Source organism: Rutidosis leptorrhynchoides, chromosome 2, assembly GCF_046630445.1.
Source record: "Rutidosis leptorrhynchoides isolate AG116_Rl617_1_P2 chromosome 2, CSIRO_AGI_Rlap_v1, whole genome shotgun sequence".
In the NCBI taxonomy this organism is placed as follows: domain Eukaryota; kingdom Viridiplantae; phylum Streptophyta; class Magnoliopsida; order Asterales; family Asteraceae; genus Rutidosis; species Rutidosis leptorrhynchoides.
In genome coordinates this window covers 532,275,352-532,302,761 of record NC_092334.1, presented here as the reverse complement: position 1 = coordinate 532,302,761, position 27,410 = coordinate 532,275,352, and the positions used below count along the sequence as shown (strand labels likewise).

The 27,410-nt window shown below is 35.3% G+C and overlaps 2 protein-coding genes and 1 long non-coding RNA gene across 9 annotated transcripts; 1 reads left to right on the top strand and 2 right to left on the bottom strand.

The window, feature by feature from the left end:
* The first annotated feature begins 13,157 nt into the window (after positions 1-13,157).
* On the top strand, positions 13,158-14,027 carry LOC139892970 (dehydration-responsive element-binding protein 1A-like). The gene has a single exon (XM_071876101.1). The coding sequence runs from the start codon at positions 13,199-13,201 to the stop codon at positions 13,820-13,822; it is 624 nt and encodes a 207-aa protein (XP_071732202.1). The 5' UTR covers positions 13,158-13,198; the 3' UTR covers positions 13,823-14,027.
* A 3,148-nt stretch (positions 14,028-17,175) lies between these two features.
* On the bottom strand, positions 17,176-24,098 carry LOC139894553 (uncharacterized). The gene is made up of 9 exons (XM_071877908.1): positions 23,913-24,098; positions 23,323-23,481; positions 22,601-22,813; positions 22,305-22,478; positions 21,022-22,030; positions 19,328-19,610; positions 18,718-18,914; positions 18,267-18,454; positions 17,176-17,865 (listed from the first exon to the last, which is right to left on the bottom strand). The coding sequence occupies exons 5-9, from the start codon at positions 21,117-21,119 to the stop codon at positions 17,579-17,581; spliced, it is 1,053 nt and encodes a 350-aa protein (XP_071734009.1). The 5' UTR covers positions 21,120-22,030; positions 22,305-22,478; positions 22,601-22,813; positions 23,323-23,481; positions 23,913-24,098; the 3' UTR covers positions 17,176-17,578.
* Positions 24,099-24,103: 5 nt separating this feature from the next.
* Positions 24,104-26,326, bottom strand: LOC139894554 (uncharacterized). Of its 7 annotated transcripts, none has more exons than XR_011775074.1 (5): positions 25,754-26,326; positions 25,167-25,188; positions 24,621-24,688; positions 24,279-24,393; positions 24,104-24,172 (listed from the first exon to the last, which is right to left on the bottom strand). It is a non-coding gene; the product is annotated as an uncharacterized lncRNA (long non-coding RNA). The 7 variants fall into 7 exon arrangements; XR_011775072.1 differs by lacking the exon at positions 25,167-25,188 and adding an exon at positions 24,775-24,851; XR_011775071.1 differs by lacking the exon at positions 25,167-25,188 and having other exon boundaries at positions 24,621-24,851.
* Between the last annotated feature and the right edge of the window lie 1,084 nt (positions 26,327-27,410).

Sequence of the window (27,410 nt, the reverse complement as noted above, 5' to 3'; positions counted from 1 at the left end):
TGTATGGGATGTGTATTGAAATATGAAATCTTGTGGTCTATTATTATGATTTGATATATATAGGTTAAACCTATAACTCACAAACATTTTTGTTGACGTTTTAAGCATGTTTATTCTCAGGTGATTATTAAGAGCTTCCGCTGTCGCATACTTAAATAAGGACGAGATTTGGAGTCCATGCTTGTATGATATTGTGTAAAAACTGCATTCAAGAAACTTATTTTGTTGTAACATATTTGTATTGTAAACCATTATGTAATGGTCGTGTGTAAACAGGATATTTTAGATTATCATTATTTGATAATCTACGTAAAGCTTTTTAAACCTTTATTGATGAAATAAAGGTTATGGTTTGTTTTAAAATGAATGCAGTCTTTGAAAAACGTCTCATATAGAGGTCAAAACCTCACAACGAAATCAATTAATATGGAACGTTTTTAATCAATAAAAACGGGACATTTCACTTAGTCCCTCAAGTTTGAATCGGGGGCGGAAATTAACCGAACGAATTATTTCGAATTATATGAGAGTATGGAAGATGTTATAATCCGATAATGAAAATATTAAGAACGTTAGATAATGGAGGGTTCGAATCTAGATACGAAGGATATTATTTAAAATAAAAAGACGGGCGTTAAAATAATTTAACGGAAAAATTCGGGATGTTACATTACCCACACCTTAAAAGAAATTTCGTCCCGAAATTTTGTTGGAAGTAATAGTCGATGTCTCTTACTCGAGACCTTGTGTTGTCCAATCTACGAATAAGTGAAGATACGTCCTTGGGCATTTCCACGATTCTGGATAGTCGGGGTTTACATTGTATTAAGGCTTGGTTTTGCGATTCACAATTTCAACCGGTCTTTCTACGAAGAGGAGTTTGTCATCGATAGTAAGTTTATATAGAAGAGTAGCACGTTCCTGTTCCGCATGACACGTCTCTAAGTTTGTTACACGGAACATAGGGTAAACGGAAACTTAATTGAGTCGGAAGTTCTAAATGGTAGGAAGCAGTTCCAATACGCTCCAAGATTTCAAAAGGATCAATATTGCAGATATAACTTTTCTAGATTTCCTGAAACGGATTACACCTTTCCAAGGTGCGGTTTTTCAATATTACCCGGTTACTGACTTAGAATTCGGAAGGTTTACGCCTAACATCGGCATAGTCCTTTTGGCGACTACTGGCCATCTTGGGTCCTTCTCGGACTTGAACTATCTCAACGGTTGTTTCTTGAATAAGTTCAGATCCTGTGAATTGCTTGTCACCTACTTCGGTCCATCGAATAGGAGAACGACATTTGCAGTTATAAAAAGTTTCGAAAAGTATGCGTTAACACGCGAGTGGTAACTACTGTTGTAAGAGGGTTCAACTAAAGGTGACAATACAAGTTTATAACATGTCTTTCCAAGATGTAAATCGTTCGTTTACTTGGTTCGTCGGTTTGTGGATGATACGCGGTACTCATGTTTAAACGTGTTCCTAAGGCTTTTTGTAAACTAGATGTGTAACGAGTATTTCGATCCAGGATAATTGATAAATGTACACTGGGTTGGAATAGAATCCTTTAAGATATGTTTGAACAAGTTAGTTAGGGCTCGAAAGCGTTTGTTGGTACAAGTTTCTTATCGGCTACCGAAAACGTTCGTCGGGGATATTCACCCTCGTGGCGGGCACTAGTAATACGTGAAGAGTTTCTCTCTCCATTGAGAAATTATATAAAAGATTTCCTTATACGGAAGAACGAGCGAAAAGATAGGAGTGAATTGAGAACTTAGAATAGGATGAGTTTTATACCTTGAGGTAGCCATATCGCGCATCTAGTGGCCAAATGTTGAGACTTGGTGGGAGACGAGACAGCACACATAGTCGTATAGTTCGGGGTTGAGTGGTATATGGCCAATTATCATAAGCATAAGGACGATAAGTCAAGGAAGAAAGAGGTATCCTTGGATTGTGTGTTATCTTGGGTCCCAGTAATATCAAACGGTAATAGTGAAAAAGCAGAGTTATGTAACGTGGTACGTGATGACGAGGAGATTGATGGGGTCCATACATAAGTGTTCCAATTTTTTAGGCATAATAACGAATTTTAGTTTCCTTGATTTCGAGTCAAGAGGGTATGCCTTTCAGGCGTCCACGTAGAAAGATTTCTATATTGTGCTACACGAATTTAGCTAGTAAGGTTGGTGTAAAAATCACGTTCAAAGTTCGGACACGGAGAGGTTTAATTCTTTCCTCAGTGAGTTAACGGGGTTAAAGGACGAGCAACACGAGAAAAGTCGGAAATGAATCTGTGGTAATGACTGGCGAGTTCTAAGATTTTACGAATACAAGTCAGAGTCGTGAGGGTTTCCCGATTACGTGGGGCTTCGATTTTTTCAAGGTTTACTTCAATACCTGGACCACTAACAACGTGGTTTAGGAAATTGACTTCGTTTAGCCAAATTCACACTTGGAGAATTTGGCGTAGAGTTGCTCTTTTCTCAAGAGTTCGAGTGTATAACGGAGATGTTGTTCGCTTTTCTTCCTTATTGTTGAATATCATCTATAAACACGATAACGGATTTGTCTAGATACGTTTGCATACGCGGTTCAGGAGGTCTATGAATACGAACGGAGCCGTGGATAAACTGAACGGTTACTAAAAGAAATTCATAACTATCGCAACGAGTTCGGAAAGCGGTTTTGGAGACATCTTCTCCCTTAACCCTCATTTGATGATAACCGGAATGGAGGTCGACTTGGAATACACACATGATCCTTGCAATTGACCAAGAGGTCATCGGTATGGGGAAGACGATATCGGTTCTTGACCGGAAATTACTTAGTTCACAATAATCTATACAAAATTGTAGGGAAACATTTCTTCTTAACGAATAGGTTTTGAGCTCCCTAGTTCTATAGGTATCAAGTCAAAATTTAAATTATCCACCTAATAAGTTTAACGTACACCCTCCGATAAAATTTATCGGTACGCAATAGTTTTCCGTTAGTCACTTGAATGGTCTAAGTAATATCTAGGGGGAGTTGTGGAGTGCAAAGGGTAGGCTCCAAAGCCTTGGATACAAAATATTTTATCGGCACCCGAATCGAATAAATATGAAACATAAGAGTTGTTGAGAAGAAACGTACCCGTGACTAGTTCATTGTCATCTCGGGCATCCTAGGTGTTAAGGTTGAAAGCTCATTCGCGTACATTGGTGTTTGCTTTCTTCTTTGGACATGCATTCTTAAAATGACCCAGTTGGCCACATTCGAAACAAGCACCCCTTCTGCGTGTACTGGGCACCTTTTTAGCGATGGGGGCGGCACCTTTACAACCATGGGCCACATGGCCACTTCTTTGACACTTGTTGCAAAATGGTCGAGTTCTGGCATAACTTTTCCTGCCGCTGGGGGTGAAAGGCTTCTTGTTGGAGTCGTGGTGGTTGTGGTTGCTTGATGGAGAGGCTTCCCATTTTCTTTTGTTTTTATTCGGTTGGTCCTCTGTCGTTTGTGCCGGTGCTTCAATTTCGTCCACCGTTTTTATAAATCGGCGGCTATCATCATAGCCTCTTGTAGGTCGGCGGGTCTTGATGGCATTACCCCGTGTGGAATGCTCTTAGGGAGGCCATCCATGTAAAATTAAACTCCTTGGGGCCCGGGGGCCCGGGGGACATGAGGTTTGGACAAATTGGGGCTAGTTCGGGAAACCGTTGATTATAAGCTTCGAGGTCATTTCGAGCCATTTTTAAATCTCTCGGCCCCTGTTCGAGCCTTCGAGTCTCGTCGCACGGGAAGTATTCGGTGATCAATTTTTCTCCTAATTTGGCCCAAGAGAGTGTAAGGGCTTCATCGATACCCACCGATTGTACATACATGTTCCACCATGAGAGAGCAATACTTGTGAGAGTGAGGGTGGAAAACTTGACCTTATCTTGGTCCCGACAACCTCTTATGCTAAAAACGGCTTCTGTTTGTTTGAACCATCGGGTGAGAGCAACCGGTCCCCCGGTTCCATCGAAAGTGAGAGGGTTGTACTTCATGAAGTTTTTGTAGGAGCACCCCTCGTTTGAATTACCGGCTCCCTAATTGTTGTTGTGGTTGGAGAAGTGATCGGCCATAGCCTCACCCACGGCGATGGCTATCATTCGTTGAAGAGCTTGTTCGAGAGTTTCGGAAGGAGTATTGTGTTGACCTTGGTGAGCCATTGTTCCTTCATGACACAAGAATACCGTTGATTAGTATTATCAATAATACTAATCGTGATATGGAATCAAGATAAAGAGAAAAAATTTCCTTGACTCGCCTTAAATTCTTTATGTCATAATGTCGGAACGTTCATATGAGTCACCGTAATATAATCTCGGAAATTATATTACCCTGATTCATATGTGCATTCGACATCATTTCATATAGTCAAGGTGGCGTGTCAATCAAATCAACCACGTGAGATTAAGGTAGAATAAGAGTTAGATGTGAATAAAAGAGTTCGAGTATAAATGCACAAGTAGTCAAGTAATTCCTACTTCAAGTCTATATTCTGGTTGTAGTCTAGATTCACTAATGTACCCTATGACTCGGGGTTGACACCAATGAAGTCTAAATCCCTACAACCAATGCTCTGATACCATCTGTAGCGACCCGACAAAATCGTCATTGACGGCGCCATCTACTTAGGTCCCGTCACGTGGTCATAAGTCTTTAAAATAACGTTTGACCAAAGATATGTCGCATTCATTTCAAAAGTAAGAGTGTTTCAAAGTTTACAAGAATTGTTCAACCAAAAGTTACGTTACAAAGTTATAAGTACAAATGAAACCTATGCGACACAGTTTTAAATAAAGTCAAAAGACGCTCCATGTATGCACATATACTCGACATCCAATGAAAGTATCAAAATAATGAGTGGAAGCATGTATCACATATCGTTCAAAGACCTAAGAAAAACATAGAAATCTGTCAACGAAAATGTTGGTGAAATCATAGGTTTAAGTAAGTAAGTGAGTAAAAAGGTAAGTTGAACCACAAGATTTGCAACATTGATATAATAGTAATACATTCTAAAAGTTAATATTCACGAGCACCCAATTATCAAGGCTTAACATTTCTTCCATAGAACCCCATCACAATAGTGTTAGAACATACACTGTTTCTTGAAAATATATTTCATTCATAGACGGTAGCGAACCGTCTGAATGAGGGTTTGTCAAACCCATATGGATCCATACAACATAAGTTATCGCTTACACCCGGCAAGTGTAACTAATGATAATCGAATTGAGGATTTTGTTCTAAACTCGTATGTAGAATGTTTGTTTTCATGTACTTGTGTTCACTTAGTAAAAAGAAACATTTATGTTTTCTCATCCCAAATGTAAGTTTAAAAGAGTAAAAGTGGGACTATGATCTCACCTTGAGTGCAAGAGTAAAAAGATACTTCAACAAGTAACGTGCAAAGAACAAACGCTAGTCTTAACCTAAACAAGTAAGTTGTATCAATAACGGTAAACACGATTGGTCAAAGTTGTTCAATTAGTCCTATGGCTCGTTACGACTCGATTATGTAGCATGTGAATCAAATTGTCAAGTTTCATGCAAGATACAAGTATAGAAACAAGTTAGAAAAGTTGCATAAGTATTCGGTTAAATTTGACTAAAAGTCAAACTTGGTCGGGTCAAAGTCAACGAAAAAGTCAACACGTTAGGGTCGGGTCTCGAACTATTTTTCTGAGGTTTCTAATCATATATAAGCATGTTAGAACAAGTTACATGTGAATCGGAGGTGCGTAGCATAGCAAATATTTTTCGTAAAATGACCAAACAAAACAGCACCTGGCAGTTCATTGGGACGGCGTCCCAATATGCTGGACGGCGTCCAGTATTGAAGGACTGGACGGCGTCCAAATGTGTACCCAGGTCCTGTTTGCTGAAACTCTTAAGTGCACGAACCAAAACTCAACCAATCCCAATTTATGACCCGCAAACAATCAAAACATGTATCTTATATCATCGGAAAGGTATTTTGACGAGGAAAACAACTAAGCACTTTTCATCAATCAATCTACCACTTACAACAACCAAAACCGCATTTAATGTTCATCATTTATCACATTCAAGTTCATAAATCTCATTTCATGATTCGGGTAACTAATTTACATGTATGATATGCCGTTTCGAAGGTAATCAAGCATACAATCCAAATAAACACTTGTTAACAACATCTCATGTCATTCAAGGCATCAAAAGTTCATTTCAAGTTCATCAAACCCTAACCCAAAGTTCACCAAATTAATAATCATGTTTATGAAGTTTTCTTAATCAACCTACACATCAATTTGAAGCTAATGATGCTAGTAACACATTTAATACATGTACTTTTAACATCTAACAACATATAAACAACCAAATCACTAAATCAAACACACCAAACTTCAAGTTCATGCTAGTTACTTAAAATCACAAGATCGAGCATATAAATCACATATTCATGTTAGACTTGAGCCATAGACACTAATTAACACTTTTATAATTCAAAAACATCAAGAACACAAAATCTAGTGATTTTAGAAAGTTACCCAAATGAGGTGAAATTGGTATCAAGTTGTAGAGGATGAAGAGAGGATTCCAAATATGTAATTTGTTTTGTAAAACACTTGCTAAATCGGATTTGGATGATGAATGTATGAATTTGAGTTTGAGAGAAAATTTGAAGTATTGAAAGAGAAGGAGATGAAATGAATGGATGAGGAAGAGTGTTGACTCTTTGACCTAGTCAACTCTTTGCCCATTTGACAACCTTAGTCCCTCAAGTTTGAATCGGGGGTGGGAATTAACCGAACGAATTATTTCAAATTATACGAGAGTACGGAAGATGTTATAATCCGATAATGAAAATATTAAGAACGTTAGCTAACGGAGGGTACGAATCTAGATACGAAGGATATTATTTAAAATAAAAAGACGGGCGTTAAAATAATTTAACGGAAAAATGCGGGATGTTACAATAAGCAATTCACAACAGTCATTAATATCTCATCATGCATCACAGAATAATAGTACACCTACCACTTTAAGAAGCAAACTATTCATTTATTATTCATGCATTAATAAAGAATTAGAATATCCCAAAAGTTATTACGTAAAAACCATGAATAGTAGAAAAATCACATTAAGCAATGTATGGGTAAACACCAAGTATAAGTGGTAATACGAAATAGTATCTAGTAATGTGGAACAAGTTCAATAAGCAGTTCTACTTAGGTTTCCGAAGTTCATTCAACAGATACTCGGCGATCTTCTCTAGGTTCTCAACTCTCGGCTTAAGATCATCGGTATCATTGTTATTGGTAGCAGCAGTGGAGGTGTTAGGTTTAGAAGTAGATGCATCATAAGGGTGGAAACGACAACACTCTTTAAGTGTTCGATTGTCATATGAAAAGCTCTTCCAAAACGGATTATTGCCTCTGGCGGGTCCCTTCGGTATCCTACGGTGGCCTCTCAGTCTGTAGGGGTTATCAAAATCTGGGTCCCTGAAAGGTGATTTGGTGTCAGTAGGTGAATCGGGTAATTCGGGTTTGGGTTCGGATTCGGGTTCCGGGTTCTCCTCGGGTTCCTCCTCCGGTTCTTCCTCCGGATCCTCTTCGGGTTCCTCTTCGGGATCCTCCTCGGGTTCAAACTCCATCTTAGGTTCGAACATAACCTCATCCTCGAACTCAAATATAGTGTTTCCCTGTGCCTGTACTGTTTCCTCGGATTCCGTATCGGAGTCGGTAAGAATTATGAGATTAGAAGAAGTCATCTAGCACTCAAAAGAAACACAAGTTAGTACACTAGCGACTATTTTATTTAGGTTAGATATAAATCAAGTAAAGTAGCAAGTAGTGTAACTATAGTCTATGTAGCTTAACAGGTCTATGGTTATAATTTAGACTCAAAAGGTGTCCAAAAGTCCGACATCTAATGCAGCCTAATCCTAGGTAACCGTAAACTCTGATACCAACTATAACACCCCGCCAAATTCTAATCTAACGACGTGTTAATCATAGGTCCCACAGTTAACAGTTACGCCCTCTATATGAGACGTTTCAAAGCATTCGCATTTAATTTTTATTAAAAACGGTTGACTTTCAAAACATAAGTCAATAAACAAATTAAGTAATACTATTGTGATTGTAACCACATGCCAATAGTATTATACATATGCAAAAGTTTAAATTTGAAAGTAATAATTGTCTTTATTAAATCATGCTGACTCCAAAGCCAGACCAAAGCATCAAACAAACAGCGGAAGCTATACCCCTTATGGACCTGAGAATACAAGCACGCAAAAACAGGTCAACAACTAGTGTTGGTGAATCTACAGGTTTAAATATGTAAACAGTATCTGAAAAACAAAATTTAGAAAAATAATTCATTTGCATTTGACCATGAGATTTCAATAAGCACAACCCGGCGTTGCAAAATGTTACATAATCCATGAGCACCTGAATACTAGCATAAAGACCTCCTTTATCCCATAAAAACGTATACACTTGTTCGAGTGTACATAAAGTTCAAAATAAATACACCACAGTTATAGTAGGGTGGGGTTTGTCTAGCCTAACGGATTCGTCCATCTAAATTGTGCTTACCCGAAGGTAATAAAAGTATTCAAGCTACGAGCTTTGTGAACAAAACTCAATATGTTTAATAAGTACTCATGTCAAACATAAAAGAATTTGTAATAATGTAAAAGTAATCAGCGTGTATTCTCATCCCAGAAAATATGTAAAAAGCGGGACTGTAGACTCACCTTTGAAGAGCTCGGAATGAAAGTAAGCAAAATAACTTGTACGGTTTACTGTCAAGTAACGCAACCTAAGTATACGTATATAGGTTGGTCAATACATGTATCATATCCAATAGTGGTGTCATAGAGTAAGTTGTCCTATTGCTCGACTCGACGCGTTTCAAAGTAAAAGTCAACACATAGTCAACTAGTTCATGCTAGTCAACTAAGGTCAAATCAAAAGTCAAACTTGGTCAAAGTAGTCAACTAAAGTCAACCATATCAGTAAGTCATGCAATCTTAGTCAACATGTCAATCCTAAGTCAACTAACATGTTTTAGTTCACAGTTTGTCAAGTACGCGTTCGCAGTTTATCGTTTAGCATATAATTTATGCACAAGTTGCAAACAACGCACATAGTTCATAGCACATAATTTATGGTAATATGACAAACTCCATATCTAAACTAGACTCATAAAAGTTTCCAAAAAGCATAGCCTGGGTCTCATATGATGTCTACAAGTCGGATTTCAGATAAGGTGCAGTTAAGGTTTACTAAATCAGTTTCAATCTGTGCACCAATATCGAAATGGTCATAACCGGAGCTAGGAACATGCAATTAATGCAAGGTCAGTGGCCATGGTTCAAGGACAAGTCAAATTACCACATATCAAAAGATGAGACATTTTTGTTTATCCATTTAGTACAGTTTATTCATGCATGTTAGACGTTTCGTTTCAGCTCAAATCAGAAGTTACCAAAACTACGGCCTTAGTGTGGACAATGCATCAGGTTTCAAGGTTTGCAATAAACTATACTTTTATCACATAATATACAAAGATTCAATATCCAGAAGATAAAGTTCTCAAACTATACACAAGTCGACTTATATAGCTAAAGGTGCATACGTAGCAGATTTGGACAGAATACAGGTTACCGTTTTTGCACGCACATTACTTAAGATATACAAATCCATATAACACAAGGCCTAGATGAAACGTTATCTACATCATATGAATTTTTCAGATATGCAAGGACTTGATTCAATATTTCATTTCAAATAGCCTTTAGAATTTATTTTAAGTTACCGAGCAAATCAGTTTCGTCATGAACGTTCGATTAAGCATAACGTGAGCATTACAACTTTAAATAACGTGATATCCTAGTCTAACTTGAGTGTTTTTGAATTCTATACACATTTATGATCAGTATATAACTGAATTTCATGCACGTTTTTCCAGAATTCGGATAATTCGCAGATTCATTAACAAAACTTCATTTAATCATAACTTACGCATATGGTAACGAAAATACGCAAATCTAAAGCCTAAAAATATTAGTTTTTCGAGAGGATTCTAAATATGTAATAATATTTAAAATTCAACAAAGTAAAGTTTCTGTAATCATGCAAAACAAATTCGTGACTAACCCTAATCGCATCAAACAATCAAATTAACGCAAACAATTAACGATAACGCATATAGAGTTGAGCAATAGACCTCTTACTCTATCAAACACTAAAAAAATTAGATCTATATCAATTAGGGTTTAGAGAATTATACCTTAGATCACTAAATCGCTTATACCAATGCGTAGATAACGATGTGAATTGCAATCTTCGTATAGAACGTTTAATCTAAAAATCAAAAATTGAAGGTGCTAGGTTGGTGATGGTGATCGATGATGAGGCAGGAGAGGGAGGGAGGGATCGACTGAATTAGGGTTGGGGTTTATGGCAGTGTAATTTGTTTACTATTATAATTATAGTTAGGCCCTAATTACACTAAGTTACAAGCAAAAGCCCAAAGTAGAAAATAAAAGGGGGGAGTGGGTGTGTTCGGCCGAATGGGGCCCACATGGGTATCCCCGGCTCGTGTTGTCCATTAACGGGTAATCGTGGTCCGTTTCAAGTGCCGTTTACAGGTACCGAAGGCCCGAAACGCTAAACCAATCGTTAAAACGCAACCAACAAGTTTAATTTATTTAAAATACCAATAAATTAAATATTTTACAAAGTAAATAATTATTAAAATAATTATTAAAAATAAACTCGAGCGTTTCGTTACTCGATACATAGTTTTGCATTTATTTAAACCGTATCGTTTTTATCGTATTTCATTAACCGAAATAAGTTTATTAATTAATATTAACTCATATTAATTCACGTAACCCACCAGGGATCAAGTATGCATTTATTACACGTAAACACATATAAAATAAAGTAATCACCGTTAAAACGATTAACAGACAGTTAACGGCAGTGGCGGAAAAAGCAGGGTTCTTACATCCTAGCAGACTCTAAAAGTGTTTTGTGATGGATCTATAGTGACAAGAAGTGACCAATCTATTTTGATCGCTAATTTGACTTAGTGATCAGTTTCGTATTGTTAGTAACGCTATAACCCTTGTCATTAAAACTAATTTTTCACCAAGAGGCGGTCATTGGTCCAACGGTATCGAGATGATCTTTCCAACCTGGAAGATGAGGGTTCGAGTCACGCTTTGGACAACTTGTATATATTTTGTGGATTAAATCGTAATAGTGGCATATGTGAGTTTGTCTTTCAGAAAGGAAAAAAAAAAAAAAAAAAAAAAAAAACTAAAGCTAGTTTTTTTAAAGTGAAAATATTATTGTATAAAATAACTTTTGTGTATGTTTGAGTCGAGTTACAATATTGTAGTACACTATTATTACTTAACAGTTTTATGTAGTTTATAAAAATTTAATATCCCAAAAATTAATGCATGGTTAGTCATATTTAGAAGTTATAAAATTAAATTGTTTTCAATGTTTTAAGTAAGAATTTTCATGCCACAACTTCTTCTATAAATATAATCACACACTTTAAACTAACATCTTAAAAACAGATACTCCGTAAGAGTATTCGGTACCTATCGTCTGTTTCGCCACCGACCTTAACCGACCTCGGAATCGACAGTCGCTCCGGCACCAGGTTTGCGTCGAGCTCGCCGTCGGTGACTTAGCTTCAGGGGACCTAACGTTGTAATCCAAGCTCTTCATATCGTTAAAAATCAAATTCATATCCGTTGTATCATATTTTCTAATCTTTTCTTTTTTCTTTTTGTACTCTGTATTGATAATTGTAGAATAGGTTTAAATTTTTTGGGAGTTTTTGATGATGAGTTACAGGTAAAGGATGAAGAAAAAAGAATGTAGGTGGAAGAGATACAAATGTACAAGTGTTATATATTAAAATTATTTACTTATTTTCTATATCAATATATGTACTCCGTATTCTATCATTTTTTTATATTTATATATATTATTATACTTCATAAATCAGTAAATTAAATATGAAAAAAATATTAATGAAAGTTTTAAAAGTTTTATTTTGTTTGTTTTTTTCTTTTTACATAATTAACTAATCTATCTATGCATTTTATTATGAATTTTATTTTGTTTAGCTATTTATTTTTCAAAATATATGAAAAACAACATAAAATGTACTCCATGATTCAATATAGTCGAGTACGGGTGTTCATCGGTTCGGTTTTTAGTTTTTCGGTTTATTCAGTTCGGTTTTTTTTCCCGTTTTTAAACTTATAAAATTAAAATCAAAAACCAAGCCGAAACCAAATGTAAATATAAAAAACAAAACCGAATCGAAAACCGAATTGATTTCGGTTTGGTTTCGGTTAAAATTGAAAATCCTTAAAAAAAAAATTCTAACCAGCATATAAGTACTTACATTTAAATTAGGAATAACGGTTGTGGAATTAATTGAAGTATATAGAGTATATAACATGTTTATTGTAAAATAAAAATAAAATAGTACATCAAATATAATATAAATTAAAATATTATAAATAAATAAATATGTTTTAATATATTATTAATTTGAATTCGGTTTCTAATTCAGCTTTCGGTTAACCGAAGTTAAAATTTTCAAAACCGAAACCAACCGAAAATCAAATTACGCATTCAGTTTTGATTCCGATCGATAAGAAAACCGTTTAAAAAATCGATTTATTTTTTTTTCGATTTAATATTTGGTTTGAAACCAAATGGTACACCCCTTTAGTCGAGGATGTCCCCTACTTTTTGTATTTAAAAAAAAAATAAATAAAAATAGCTATGATTTTCGAAAAACAGAAAACTCACACGTGTTATACACAAGAAAGCAACCGTAGGTCCCCCTTATAGTAACAGCTGTACCTAATAAGACATTATCCACTTTGTTTTTTATTTACACTTTTCTAGCTTCAATTCAGTTGCTCACCTTTTCTTTTTCAGTGTGCTCCTTCTCAACACTACAACAAAACTTCTCCGTGTTTTAGCTCATTCCCCCCACCACACACATCATACCCACACATTTCATCATATATAAATATGTGTGTGTCACTTAAAAAACAAACATATTTTCAATTCACTCATCAACTGAATTTCAGTTACAGTTAATAATCAGAAACAGTGTTTATTCTAAATGGATATGAGCAACTATAGTTTTGATTATAATTGTAACAACAATAATGATTATTGTATAGGTCAGTTTAATATTTACGTGTCGGAGGTGGACACCGGAGAAAGTTCCGGTACATCAGAGGAGGTGATGTTAGCGGCAAGTCATCCTAAAAAACGTGCCGGAAGGAAAAAGTTTCAAGAAACGAGACATCCGGTGTACCGGGGAGTTAGAAAACGGAGCTCCGGGAAATGGGTTTGTGAAGTACGGGAGCCGTATAAGAAATCAAGGATTTGGTTAGGGACGTTTCCGACAGCGGAAATGGCGGCAAGAGCTCATGATGTGGCGGCGTTGGCGTTAAGAGGGCGGTCGGCGTGCTTGAATTTTGCGGATTCGTGGAGTTTGCCGATGCCGGTGTCATTGGATCCGAAAGATATTAGAAAGGCGGCGGTGGCTGCGGCGGAGGGGTTTGGTCGGAGTGATGGTGGGACGGCGGAAGTGGTGGGGTATGTGGATGAAGAAGAGGAATTTTTTATGCCGGCGTTGTTGGCGAATATGGCGGAAGGGTTGATGTTGCCACCGCCGCCGTATGGGGATGGTGGGGATGACGTGGAGTATGGTTGTGATATCTCGTTATGGAGCTATTGAGTAATTTTAGTTTTTTTTAAACTATTATTAATTTTGTTTCTGTCTTTTATGTGATTGTATATATCGGAATATACCGTTAGTACGGAACTACGGATGTTAGAAATTTCTTTTTTGATACATTCTCCAATATACTCCGTACAAAGACTTACAAGATCACTTCTTTTGATATTTGATTTTTCAGTTTAGAAAGTGCTCCGTAATATAAAAGGGAAATCTTTTATTTCATTTACTCTGTCCTTAATTTATTGTTCCTTATTTTTTTTGAGATTTTTTAAATTAATCATTCATTTTCATAAATATATATAAATATATAAAAATAGAAGAATAAAGTTATTTTATACCCTTATTTTTTATTTTATATATTTAGAATAAAAATAAAAATGTAGGTAAAAAATAAAGAGTAAAACTATATAGTAAAAAAAAAAAGTAACACTTACTTTTTCTTAAACTGCGTAATTTTTATTTGGAGACAATTAATATTAGACGAATGATGAAGTGTTTTTTTAACCTCTCTTTATCCAGGTGTACAACTTTTTAATTTAGAAATTAAAAAACGCTAGTTAGATATGATATCTAATATCTAATTGATACACGTTATAAACAGTAAAAAGTTCTAACATTTATCTCCATTTAAAGTAGACATTTTGACCGAGACTACTAAAGAATTCAATTTTTATGTAGATAATGGTTCTATTATCAATATTGATGATGAATGATGAAGATTATGAACAAGATCAACTATTTGGTACAATTTCGTGTAAATCAATAAAAGGTTATGTGGATAAATTAGGTTTTAAAGATAATTTTAGGAAAAATTTACTTCACCCAACACATACTTTGGAATTTATTTCAGTTAAACGACTAGCTGTTGGTAATTCGATATTCAAGAAACACCTGTCCGACTTTAACAGTAAACAAATTCTATGATAATAATAATTCTAGGCCCAAACTACCCAAGCCCATATATGGGCATATGCCAAACAACTTTCTCACTAGGGAATATGACCTATAAATAGGGATGCTAGTGAGCGAGAAAAAACCTGTGACCCGCGGGTACTCGATCCGTGATGGGTGGGTAAAGTCATAAAATCTTACCGGCAGACACGGGTACGGGTAAAAATCATACCCGCCAACGGATCGCGGATACATACTATCCATCACGGGTAAAACCTGATCCGCTAATTCATGACTCTTCTTTTAATTTATCCGTGAGTTTATACATATAATTATCAATTTAAAAGGATTTTTGCTTGTAATGATTATCAATAATGATTAAAAATATAATATTACATATAGGTAAAACAAACTTGACTTTCACGTCATTTTACACATTAATTGTACATATTGTTTATAATTAATAAAATTTCTTAACTTTTCAAAAAAATAAAATAACGAAGATGCATATTATTATAACTCGCGGGTTTACCCCCGGGTCACGGGTATCAGCGGGTCACGGGCAGGGGCGAAATTTTTTTACACGCGGACGGGTAATGGGTCTCAATGAGGAAAAAAAACAACCCGACGGGCGGGTTGTGGGTATATAGAACCCGTACCCGTTACCCGCGGGCGCCATCCCTACCTGTAAAGTTGCTTAAGATGAATACATTAGTACATACAACGTTGGAGAACTTGGATCTCGGGAAGATCCCGTTTGAACATCTTTGGGAGATCTCAGCATCTCGGGGAGATTTCGGACGTTAACTTACGTTGACTTTTATAAATTCCTATGGGCTTGATTCCAATTACACTACACTTAGTAAAGGAATTGGGTTTTTAATATAAATATATGTATATTCAAATACATTTTACGAAAATTTATAAGAAAATTCGAGTATTAAGCAAGAAAATTGAGAAATTACAAGACTTCACGAGAAAAAATCCGAGATATGAGCGTGCAAATCCGGAAAATCGTGGTATTGACCAAATTTAAACCCGTTGACCGATAAATCTCGGGAGAGGGGCATCTCGTCGCGGTTGCTTTCCAAAACGAGATCTCGGGAAGATCTCGGAGATAAATAAAGGATAGATTTACAACACTGACTCTCCAGGATGCACATTTTTTTTCAAGATCATATTCCATGTGCTTTCTTTAACCTTGTATTCCAAGTACAGACTAATGGTAAATTGATAGCAACATAATTGGCTACATTTCTCTAATATAGTTTCTGCATTTGCTGTTTGATTTTTCTGTGTACATACATACATACATTGCCAACTGTGTGAATTGTTCTTACCAGAAAATTGGTGGAATTTACAACTTTCTAACCGAAATCCCCCTTCGTAATAATGGGGCTGTACACCACTTTGATACAATATAGAGACAAAATTGGAAACTTTAAGTGCGCAACCAGTGATCGGAGTTTAGGTATGCTCTTTAGCAGTGTAATATGAAAGTAAGTTGCAGTAAATAATGAAATTAGAAATATTAATAATAAAATAAAATTGTACACCTTACCATCTTAAGCTCCTCAATTACTGCTTGCCTATACGGTTGGTTGAGCAGAATGTAGACTTTTTTTCTGCAAGCATTCGTAAGTTGTCTAATAGGCAAGAGTTCATAAGTTCTCGGATAGTCGAACTCTCTTTCTCAATGGAGATTGATATGTACACAACTCATTTTTGATATGTACACAACCAATCTGTATAAAAATATTGTATGGTACAGCACTTTAATGTATATTGCCATATTGGTTGTGTACATATCAAAAATGAGTTATGTACATATTATCACCTTTTCTCAATAGAAGCATCATGACTTGACATCAATCATCTTTCACAACTTGATCGAATTTTTTTCATGGTGTGTTTTTGAAGGGTATTTGTAGAACATCAACAAAAACGTGAATTGCTAAATGATTTGTATGGTTCTATAGAAAAATGAGAAAAACAAAATAAGAAGTCAATATTTTGCCAACACCTGGTTCACCTGTTTTACGAAAAATCCTTAAAAATGCCTTGTTCTACAAACATCTTTCAAAAACACACTATTCATCCAAAAACTTCCAACTTGTACATGAGTTTTCTTGTACTTTCAGATGTTACAACCAACAATCACTACTCAAAAGTGACGGACTATTAATTTTCACAACCAAGGGTAGGTTGCATAACATAACAAATAACAATAACAATAACAAAAATAAACTAAAATAGCTTGCATTCTTGAAATCCCCAGCAGAAAGATGACATAGTATTAGCATCATCACTTAGGAGCTTTTAGTCGGTTTGGTTGCGAGTATTACTCGGTGTTTTGTGTTTAATCTGTTCTTGTAACTTCTTGCATTCTGTATATTTAAAGTTTTCGTTACAGTTACCCACCTCACCCATTCTCCCATGTTTATATAATACTCCACATATAATATATATATATTACTTTAATAAATAAGGATCATATGCAAATAAAAAGTAATTACAATGGCAATAACTATGGAACAAAAACTAGATTCTTATTGATACTGAAAGAAGCATAAACAAAAGCTCCATAAGACAAAAGCCAAAAGGAAAGTCCGCTCTGAGCGGTACAGACACCTTATTAATCCGTAAAAACCAACGACTTGGAGCTTTCAAAAAAAAAATAATATCAACCAAAAACTTCTAAAAAAACACCCCAACCCATATTGACACAACTTTTGATACAAGGAAACTCGCTATGCAGCGCGCTTTTTAAAAACACTAGCATGCAAGCAAAAAAACAACACCACTGCATAAATAAACAGAAAATGACCTGTTTAAGAGTTGGGTATAACCTCCATTTTTGATCTACTTTGCTTTTTTGAGGAGTGCTACCGTTCTATATTCACTATCATCATGAATGAAACTCCACCAGATGTAGGATACGGGAATGGCGATGGCGTGCGAAACGGCATGAGCATCAAAAAAACCCCGAAATGGTGGAAAGTCGTAAATTTGAAAGAATATAATCAGACCTTCACCAGCTACCACCAACCAAATTTTCCAACGTGATGGGTGGTTAGAAACACCCGCCCAAATTCCCCACACGAGTAACTGTGCTACTGCCATGGTAACACAAACCTTCAAATTTAAACCTGAAATACATTTGACATTAGATTTGATATGTTCTTGCATTCTCTTATAATCTTATGAGCACTGTAGTAAAAGTCGGCTGAGTCGTCTGATGCGTCAGTTTCGTAAATACCCGTCCCAATTCGCCCAAAAAAGCCTTAAAAGTCGGTCAACACTAAAAAGTCGGTCAAAGTCGGGTCTGAGTGGGTCAAAGTCGGTCAAAGTTAGGTCAAAATTAATATTTTTTTAAAAATAGATTTTGTGCCATATACTTATGTTTGAAATATTTATGTCTAATATATCTATGTGTGATATATATATGTTCAATTTATTTATTACTAAAAGTCAACGGTGGTCAACACCCGACTCGTCCCCAACTCGCGACTTTTACAGCCTTGCTTATGAGGGGAGGAGGGTAGCTTACCATAATCAAGGTTGTAGCAGTTCAAATACAAGATATGGGTTGTAACAAAAGCAATTAACGGAGCCGAAATCATCACCCGAGTAGCCTCACTTTTAACATCAAAAACTCGTAGTAGAGCTGCTATAAGAGAAAATCCAAGCACTGCTGCAGCAGATGAATAATCTAGTTTTTCCGTTATTTCCACCTCTCTGAAAATCACCCAGTTGGACAATATATATATATATATATCAGCTAATTTATCAGACTTCTTTAAGTTCTACAAACAATAATTAAAATGGCGTTGATTAGGTCAAAACAATGAAATTGGCAGGATTAGCAAGGTTTTTAATGTTTAAAAGCACACACACCATATCTATCTATCAAACTGGCGAACATATGTCCGCAGTAGTGTAACAAAATAAGTATATGCTGATGGTATCGAAAAGAAAAGGTGAACGAGACCAGTCCCTACCTACTGTGATATACAGCGCTCCAAAATAAAAAGTTCATCGATAAAGCCCCATAGATATGCCACAGCCCAATGTATTCATAGTATGACTGACTATTTGGCCTTAAAGGCAGCTTGTAGTTTACGAGGATGAAAAAAGATACCCATCCATGAAATTGCACAGCAAGATTAAGAGCAGAGAGTGCTACGGCAACAGGTTCCTGCAAACAAAATGCATACTCAGCTTCCTCAAACAGCAGCATATAATAATCGAGTATCCGATATTAAGTACCACTGTTGTAAAAGTCGCCCGAGTCGGCCGGCGCATCGGTTTGGGAACTAGCCTGTCCCGACTCGCCCTTAAAAGTCAGTCAACGACAAAAAGTTGGTAAACGCTAAGAAGTCGGTCACTGCTAATTTTTAAATGAGATTGGGATTTTCGTCTATACTAGAACAAGGCCAGACAAAAAGTCGACTTTTGACCAAGTTGACTGACTTTGACCTGGCTTTTGACCGCTGCTCGACTCATTTAAACGTTTTTCTTTGAATCGGGACACGCTAATCACCAAACCGCCACATCGGCCGCCGCAACCGCCAATTTTGCAACCATTTTAAGTACAACAGTTTGTCGCACCTCAATCCCAAAGGCACGCTGGAGCGGCCATTTCCCGTGATACTTGACAGGCTTATCTCCAGCTCTCTCTCTTTCTCCCTCCCTAACAAGCATACATTGATATCGGCAACCGCTAAGACAGTCCCATTTTTTCCATTTTATATACAGTGGCTCTTGTAGATACCATGGTTCACTGATAAGATACCATGGTTCACTGATAGTCTTCTTATCTGATGTCAAATTGCAGTGTTGGAAGCATACATCCCCCACACATCCTGTCTTCTCGCATTGCTCAACGCAAACTCTGATCAAACAAAAATTTCAAGCAATGAATATTAGTGCTTTAACAACATAAACCGATGAATATTACCTTACAATACGTGTTCACATCATGAGCGCAGCTTCTTTGATAAGTCTGAGGAATGTATAGGAAAGTCAAGCAATAGAAAAACAGATTGACTAAAAATGGGATAAGCTTTCCATCTAGGCCAACACATTTCAAAATAATTACAGTATATTCTTCACTTCGATCGTTTTAATTAGGGTTAAAGCTACAAATAGACTATATACTTTCTCAAATGTCCGATGTAGGCCATATACCCATATTTTGTCTCACTGTCGGATATATACTTTCAAAAAGTGTACTAATATAAACGATTATACTATTTAACCTTCAAACAGAAAAGTCGATGACGTGTCATCATATTTATAGCCTACGTTGGAACAAAAAAAAAACTATATAGCCTACATTGGAACAAAAGAGAAACTATATTTAGTCCACGTCACCTTTAAAAAAACAGAAAATTACACGTAATTATTTTGACCGGTCGTTCCGGTAACTGGTAACCAATTGTTGTCATGAGAACACTTTTTGACAGTATGTAGCCGAGAGTGAGACGAAAATGGGTATATAGTCTACATCGGGACATTTGAGAAAATATATAACCTATTTGTAGCTTTAACTATTTTAATTATCTTATTCTGGTTTATCGAGTGTTCAAGTTTCTTGCCACAATTGTCTAGTTCACATTCTCTGTCTAAATCTGAATTTCTTAACTATTAGAGTTCATCGCATTATAATCATGATATACGTCTTAGAATCGAGAAATTGTCCAACCAAAATCCATTGGCAAACACACAAACAGTAATACATATTTACCAAATAAACAACACACAAACACTAATACATATCTACCAGATAAACAATCTCATAAATGGAGATCTTAAACTTCATTTCATAATCTTCTATTGAGTAAAACTTATACATCACCTATCACCTATAATGTAATCCAAAGCTTAAATTCAATTAAATTCGTACTTAAATCCAAAGCTTATCAAACAGTCGCTTTCTATGGCCCATTAATCAAACAATCAACACAAGCAATCAAGCATGCCAGGTGTCAGTATTGCCTTGCCCATAACATGCCTTATAATCCAGGGTGTATTAACTCCATGTGTCCATATCTCATATAATTCAACACCAGGACCACAAAATATTTCCACAAAACCTAACATGTAAATTAGAAATTTACAGTATAATTTTTTCTTTATAACATCAATTAACAAAGAATTTACCCTAAACTAAATCCACAGGAGTTCATAAGTTAGGGTTTCAAACTATGCAAAAGTGAAAAAATAGTACAAACTATTTAATGAATATTAACTAGGATTCATCGAATAAGCTTGAATAAACTGAAATTAGAAAGTAAACTTACATGTATATCGGATCAGAATCGCCATCGCTAGCGGTGATACGTATAACACAACATAGTAATGCGACATAAAACAGCGGTAAACGACGACGTATTGCCATCGAAGAGAGTACAACTAATAATTAAGAAGATTAGAAACAGTAACTAACTAAAATGATTATGATAAAAAGGATTATATATTGACAAGTAAAATATGCGAATCTAAATACGGAGAAGAACGGATCATGAGTAAACGGAAATTGAAAATGATTTTGATTCTGATTGATTTGATTTGATTGGTGTGTATGTGTGAGTTGTTCGTGAGAAAATTATTTATTTATAATACAAATTACAAATAAATTATAATAAAAAGAATTATAAAGAAAAATTGAAAGAAGAAATGAGGACGTGTGATGAACGAAGATAGAGAGGGGTGGGGGATGAAAATTGAAAAGGAATCCCGTGAAGAGCGTTGCAGATGGTGGACACGTGACAATCTCTTATCTGTCAGCGCGTGGCGTCTTGCAAGGCCTGTATTCATTCTGTCCCCAGATGAAATGAACGGTTTTTTTTAATATTCAATTAAATAATTACATGAATGGTCCTGTAGTTGTACCAGATTGCTAGAATAGTCCTGTAATTTTATCACTTCTAATGTCAGTAACTAGAATGAGACCGGGACGCGCAATGTTGCGGCTACTTTTTGATTTGTTGATCTTGGTTTGTTACGTAATTTGTTCCATTTACATTAACAAAATGGTTGTTTTACAGCATTATTGTTTTTTTCGCTATGTAGTTTGGGTTAAATTAACAAAATGACTGCGATCTTAGCTTATCTACCTAATCTTTTTTTTCTTCTGTTCGTTGCATTCGCTCTCTTTCTTGATGTTTGATAGGTGTTGAAGGGTTGGTGTCGATTGATCTTCGGTCTTTTTGGTCTTCGTTTAGAGTACCGCTTTGTTTTACGCCTTTGATGTTTTGAACGCGACCGATCTAGTCTTTTTTCATGAGTTTGTTAGTAATTGTATTGATTCTGTAATGATAGTAAAGGATCAATGACATATATTCAGGTTGTTTCTCTAAATATATGTTTCCTTAAATGTGTTCTATAATGATAGTAAAGGATGAATGACATGTATGTATATATGTTTTTGTGGTGTCTGCTGAGTATTTGTACTGGCATATAAAAGGTAATTAGTTATGAGTTATGGGTCTGTAGAACATAAATATGTTGGAAGTACCTGATATTCGCTAATTTTTTCCTTAAAACTTACAGTATCTAAATTGTTGTAGTGTTACCTACTTACCTTTCATTGTGAAGCCTTTCAGTCGGGTTGAATGACTTGAATTCGAAGTAGTGTTGTGGGTATCCTACTGCCTGTATGCTTTCGAATTCCGTTTGCAACCCCGAATATCATAGAAGTTGGGTTTGCGATTGTCTGGTCCAATTTTTTGGTGGGCTCACATATGAATTTGAGATTCTGCACACCGAGTTTGTTTTTTGTCGTTGTAATTCATATTGGCTTGAATAGCGTTCTTTATCAATAAAACATAATCACTTCATTATAAAAATTTGTGAAGCAAACATATAGCTTTCAAATACCTGTAGCTTTCAAAGTAACTTAAGTGTGAGTTGAAAATCCAAAATATATGAAACATGAGCTGCATATAAGATATGCATGAACATAATCATTAAAAAAGAAGCCAATGAAATCCAATATCACAACTGTAACATCGCACAAAGTAATAAACATACATACGACATTAGATGCCCCAATCATTGGCGATCCGCTATCGTCACAAACAACCGACGCACCTGAAACGGAAGACCCAACACGTCGATTTTAAACCACATAAAATAATTACATAAACACGTCCATAATTTTAAAAAACATGTATTCTATATTTTAAGTAGATGTCATTAGTTTAAAACATTGTACCATAGTATATTAGCATAGTTAAGTAGATTTCATTTATTAACTAATTTTATTTAGAGGGCCATTGTGATCCCATTTGACAATGTAATTAGCTGAGCATATAATTCTTGTTAGAGCTATTAGATCCGATAAGTCAACTATGTTCCCATGTGATGTGTGATTCTTTTATTTTAAAGGATATTAATAGTTAGGACTGATAAGTAGATGCCATTTGATAATTAAACACAAAAATGTCAATCCTATGTTATAGCTTACTGGTAAATGTCAAATGGAATCAATTGAGATCCATATTTAAGCAAAAATAATAGCCTAATCAAACTAACCAGCTCTAACTAAAACCATAGCATACAAAAATTTAATGAGTAAATATTTATAATTTGATTCCGACCTTAGCACTCAGTATTTGTAGAGTTGATTTGGGCAACTACATGCTCCACAGTTCAGTCACAATCATCTCTATGAGTTAATAAGTTGGATTATGTTACTTCATGGTTCTTCATCAATTCAAGCTATGCAGATTAGAGTAATCATAACAATAGAACACAACCTACAAATACAGTATTTCCACAAATTAAGTTTCGAATTGAATTCGATAAAAAATTTATTGACTTCCAGCTGTACTATCCTATATTTATACTGCTACAAATACAGTATTTCCACACATTAAATTCCGAAATGAATTCGCGAAAAAACTTATTGACATCCAGTTGTACTATCCTATATTTATACTAACAGTAAAAAAAATCCAACATATTCAAAAACCCAAGTCTATCAACATAGTCAATACCAAGTGTAACTAAGAAATCCTAAACGGATATATAATAAGAGAATTGAAAGCAACACAGAATGAATCATGTATAACGGAAACATAATAAGCAAAATTGTCTAACTAACAAATCCTAAACAGATATATCATAGAGAAATTAAAGGAACGCGAAATGTATAGATAGGCCTTAAAAATCCAAATAAGTAAAATACCTGCAGTTGGGGTAGAAATGGAGAATCCAACGCCGTTGAAAAACAATTAAATACGGGAGATAATGGGAAAAAAGCAGCGAGGAAGATGGACTTGTTCCCAGTGTGTAGCCGAGTAATTTTGGGCGATGAAGATGAATCAAGTTTTTGCAAAGAATGAATAATTTGAAAAACAAATATGGCTGCTCTTTTTATCATACACTTCTCGAGTCTTCGTAAGGTTCTGATCACGGAAACTGTTCAAATCATTATTTCTACCATCACTACAAATAGTACAGATACAATCAAGTCATTGCATTAACCTATTTTCACTCAAGCAGTATGACAAAAACTTATATGCATCATATACACAACAAAAGCATGAAATACCTTGAATCTGAATAGTGAGATACGAAATCAAACTGTTCCAGCTACTGGTACTGCTGCTATTGTTGAACAACAACCTTCTCATTAACATGTTCCAAACCCTTTTAGTATCAATTACCTTTAAATGCAACAACAATGAGAAACCCAACAAAATTAAAGTCAAATATAGTCACAAACAACAGCAGCAAGAACCTATTGAGCTCCACTTTGTAAAAAACTAACAATATGCAATAAACAATACACTCAAATAACCACTTCAAGCGCCAAAATAGCACATAAAAACTGCAGCAAAAAACTATAAAAAACCAACACAACCTCAAAATCTACAATGAAAGATAAGATTACCTAACAAATCGCAGAAATTGACGAACAAATTGAAAAACATAACCAATGTCAGCAACTGAAAACATAAGCTACAAAAAATACGAAAAACAGTAAAAAAAATATATTGTGACATAGGAAATAATTGTATATGCAATGGACTCTAAGGAGTATATACATAATAATAACAATAATAAAGTGTTTGATATCTGAAAAAGGTGTCAACACATTCCAGTGGCAAATTAACTCTTTAGTCTGAACACCAATTGAACGACAGTAAGTATATCGAACAATAAGATCGTATTTGAGGTGTTTATTTGTGAAGATCGGCTTTTATAATAACAATAATACGGTTATAGTACAAAAACAAACCACCATAGGTAAAGCTTGAGAAAATTCATCAATATATGCAGAAGGCGCTGATGATCTCTCAAAAGCTTACAACTACAAACTTACACAAAAGCTGGTTCATTTGGGCTACTTTGTTCATCTTTTGGATTTGTTAATGCATATCAAGTGAAATAACATAATCGAATGGGTCCAAATGATCAGCTAAAATTAAAGAGTTACCTGCATCTGGGTCTGCTCACGGCTGACCCAAAGCAAATCAGCACCGAGTTTACTAACAGCTTTTTTTTTTATCATGTTTAGTACTAATCATAAACACATTAACACCAAGCGATTTAAGAAACTTTTCAAATATAAGGTATAGCTAAACAAATGATATAGTCAGTACCACATACCCATTACATGATGCATATATTAAAAGACTGAAGACAAAAATATCAATTTATTATTTTTATTAATATGACTTAAAAAAGATTATATAAAAGTTTTTATTAATGAATTTGTTTTTCTTCAGACATTTCATCATACAATTGCTATGCATCCAAATGAAAATAATTTTCAAACAATATGATGCCAGTTATAAAATATAATTATCTTTCTTATCATACCAAAAAGCTTTATGTTGTCAAAAAGTTTCATATAGTTACTCTAACATTGACAAAATGTTCAACAAAAAGAGCATTATCCCCGTCCATTTCATCATATCGCAGTTTCAAACTCATAGTATTAGTTAACAGAATACAATAGGTTTAACATCATTAACGCTTACAAACTATACAGAGTAAATTTCAATCGAAGCAGCAACTTACCAATTGGAAACTCGGGTGAATGAAATTGCAATTAATCTCTAAGTTATCCCTTATCAAGTTATGATAACAAAAAACCTACAGAAAAATTAAATTTACAAATTACATATTATATCTATGCATCAATTAGAAAAATCTTGTAATAACAAAAGCAAAAGTTATCTGGTAGTTCATAAATGAAAATCAGACTACGGTTGTTGCGCCGTGATGAGAAGTCGCTGATGTGAGAGAGATGAAGATGGAGATGGACGTCCATATATCTATACCTGCATCCGGTAAAAAGGGAAACAACAAACCGTCGGAAAAATATAGTTCGGTCGACTGTTTCTGTAATCACCATTGTTATCAACGATTCGACGGTGCAAAAAACGCCCAACGAACAATCATCGGGCCAAAAAATAAGGAAACCAAGGAAAAACCAACCAAGGATCCAAAATCGAAGCGAACAGGCTTTTGGTGTAGAAGATGAGACAAATCGCCAGAAGGATCGAGATGGAATCAATCGTGGGGAATTGGGGAAGAAACCCTACGATGATAGTGCTTGCGATGTCGATGTTGACGGTGGTGGCGATGGAGGTGGTGGTAAAGTCGCCAGAAACCTCTGGCCCTGAACCGTGGGTATTTTTGTAAAAAGGGGGGGGGGGGGGGGGGGGGGGGGGGGAAAGAAAGAAAAAGCTACAGTGTAACAGTAATAGGGGGTGGTTTTAGCCGGTGGGGATGCAGGGTCTTTACAGGATTTAGTGCGAATGTATAAATATAAATATGTCAGTAACGATAGTAATTTTTTCGCCAACTTCAGTTAGATGTCAATAACGATGGTAATTATCAGAATCACCTCGACGGAGCTGTGGAGATGTAACTAAAAATTTGTCTCCAATTAACCTTCGAATAGTCCTGTCGACGAAGCTAGAGTTTGAACATGGAGGTTCAGGTGCGGAAGATAGTAAGGACAGGGTTTAACGACCCGTCAAAGTACACTTGACGACCATCGTTATCTTGGTCCCACAGCTTGATCATAACTCTATATGAATTTAATAAATAACCTTGCATTCTTTATTTAAAAATGATTTCCTATAAAGGAAACCTATCAAAATATGTAAGTTTAGAAAAAAACCATATATTATTACTAATCCAAAAGTTGACAAAAACAAAGTCAACAGCATCCACTATTAAATGTATCAAAAGAGAATGCAAGTTATTGTTTAACAAAAGCTGTCATCATAAATATGCAGACTCTCTAAGCATAGCGGAAGCAATCAATCATGAACCTGAGAATAAAACATGCGAGTAACTGTCAACAAAAATGTTGAGTGAATTATAGGTTTAATATTGCAAACAATATTTAATTTAAACCGTAAAAATTTATGTTTGAAAACATAAAAACTCCTTTTTGGACCACCAAATTATATGCTAGAAAACATATAAAAATATTATTTCATTTACCGTGAGCCATCTGGTAACCACTTAACCATTTATTTACCCTTGCCAAAAACAATAAATAATATACACCGAACAAGTGTATCTACAACAAATTACGAAGTACTAAACATTCCGATTATAAATTGATAGCGCGACTAGCTCGAAATGGGTTTGTCAAACCAGATAGATCTATCCGTAGGATTCGCGTTCACCAGTAGAAACCAGTGATTACAGTTACCAG

What these genes read in the sequence shown, in the direction of transcription:
- LOC139892970 (XM_071876101.1), top strand. Translation starts at nt 13,199, where the DNA reads ATGGATATGAGCAACTATAGTTTTGATTATAATTGTAACAACAATAAT.
- LOC139894553 (XM_071877908.1), bottom strand. Translation starts at nt 21,119, where the DNA reads ATGGCAATACGTCGTCGTTTACCGCTGTTTTATGTCGCATTACTATGT. An exon ending in GATTCTGATCCGATATACAT is followed by an intron (nt 19,611 to 21,021) that starts GTAAGTTTACTT and finishes TTGTTTGATCAG; the next exon opens with AGTTTGCGTTGAGCAATGCG. An exon ending in AGCGCTGTATATCACAGTAG is followed by an intron (nt 18,455 to 18,717) that starts GTAGGGACTGGT and finishes GGTGATTTTCAG; the next exon opens with AGAGGTGGAAATAACGGAAA.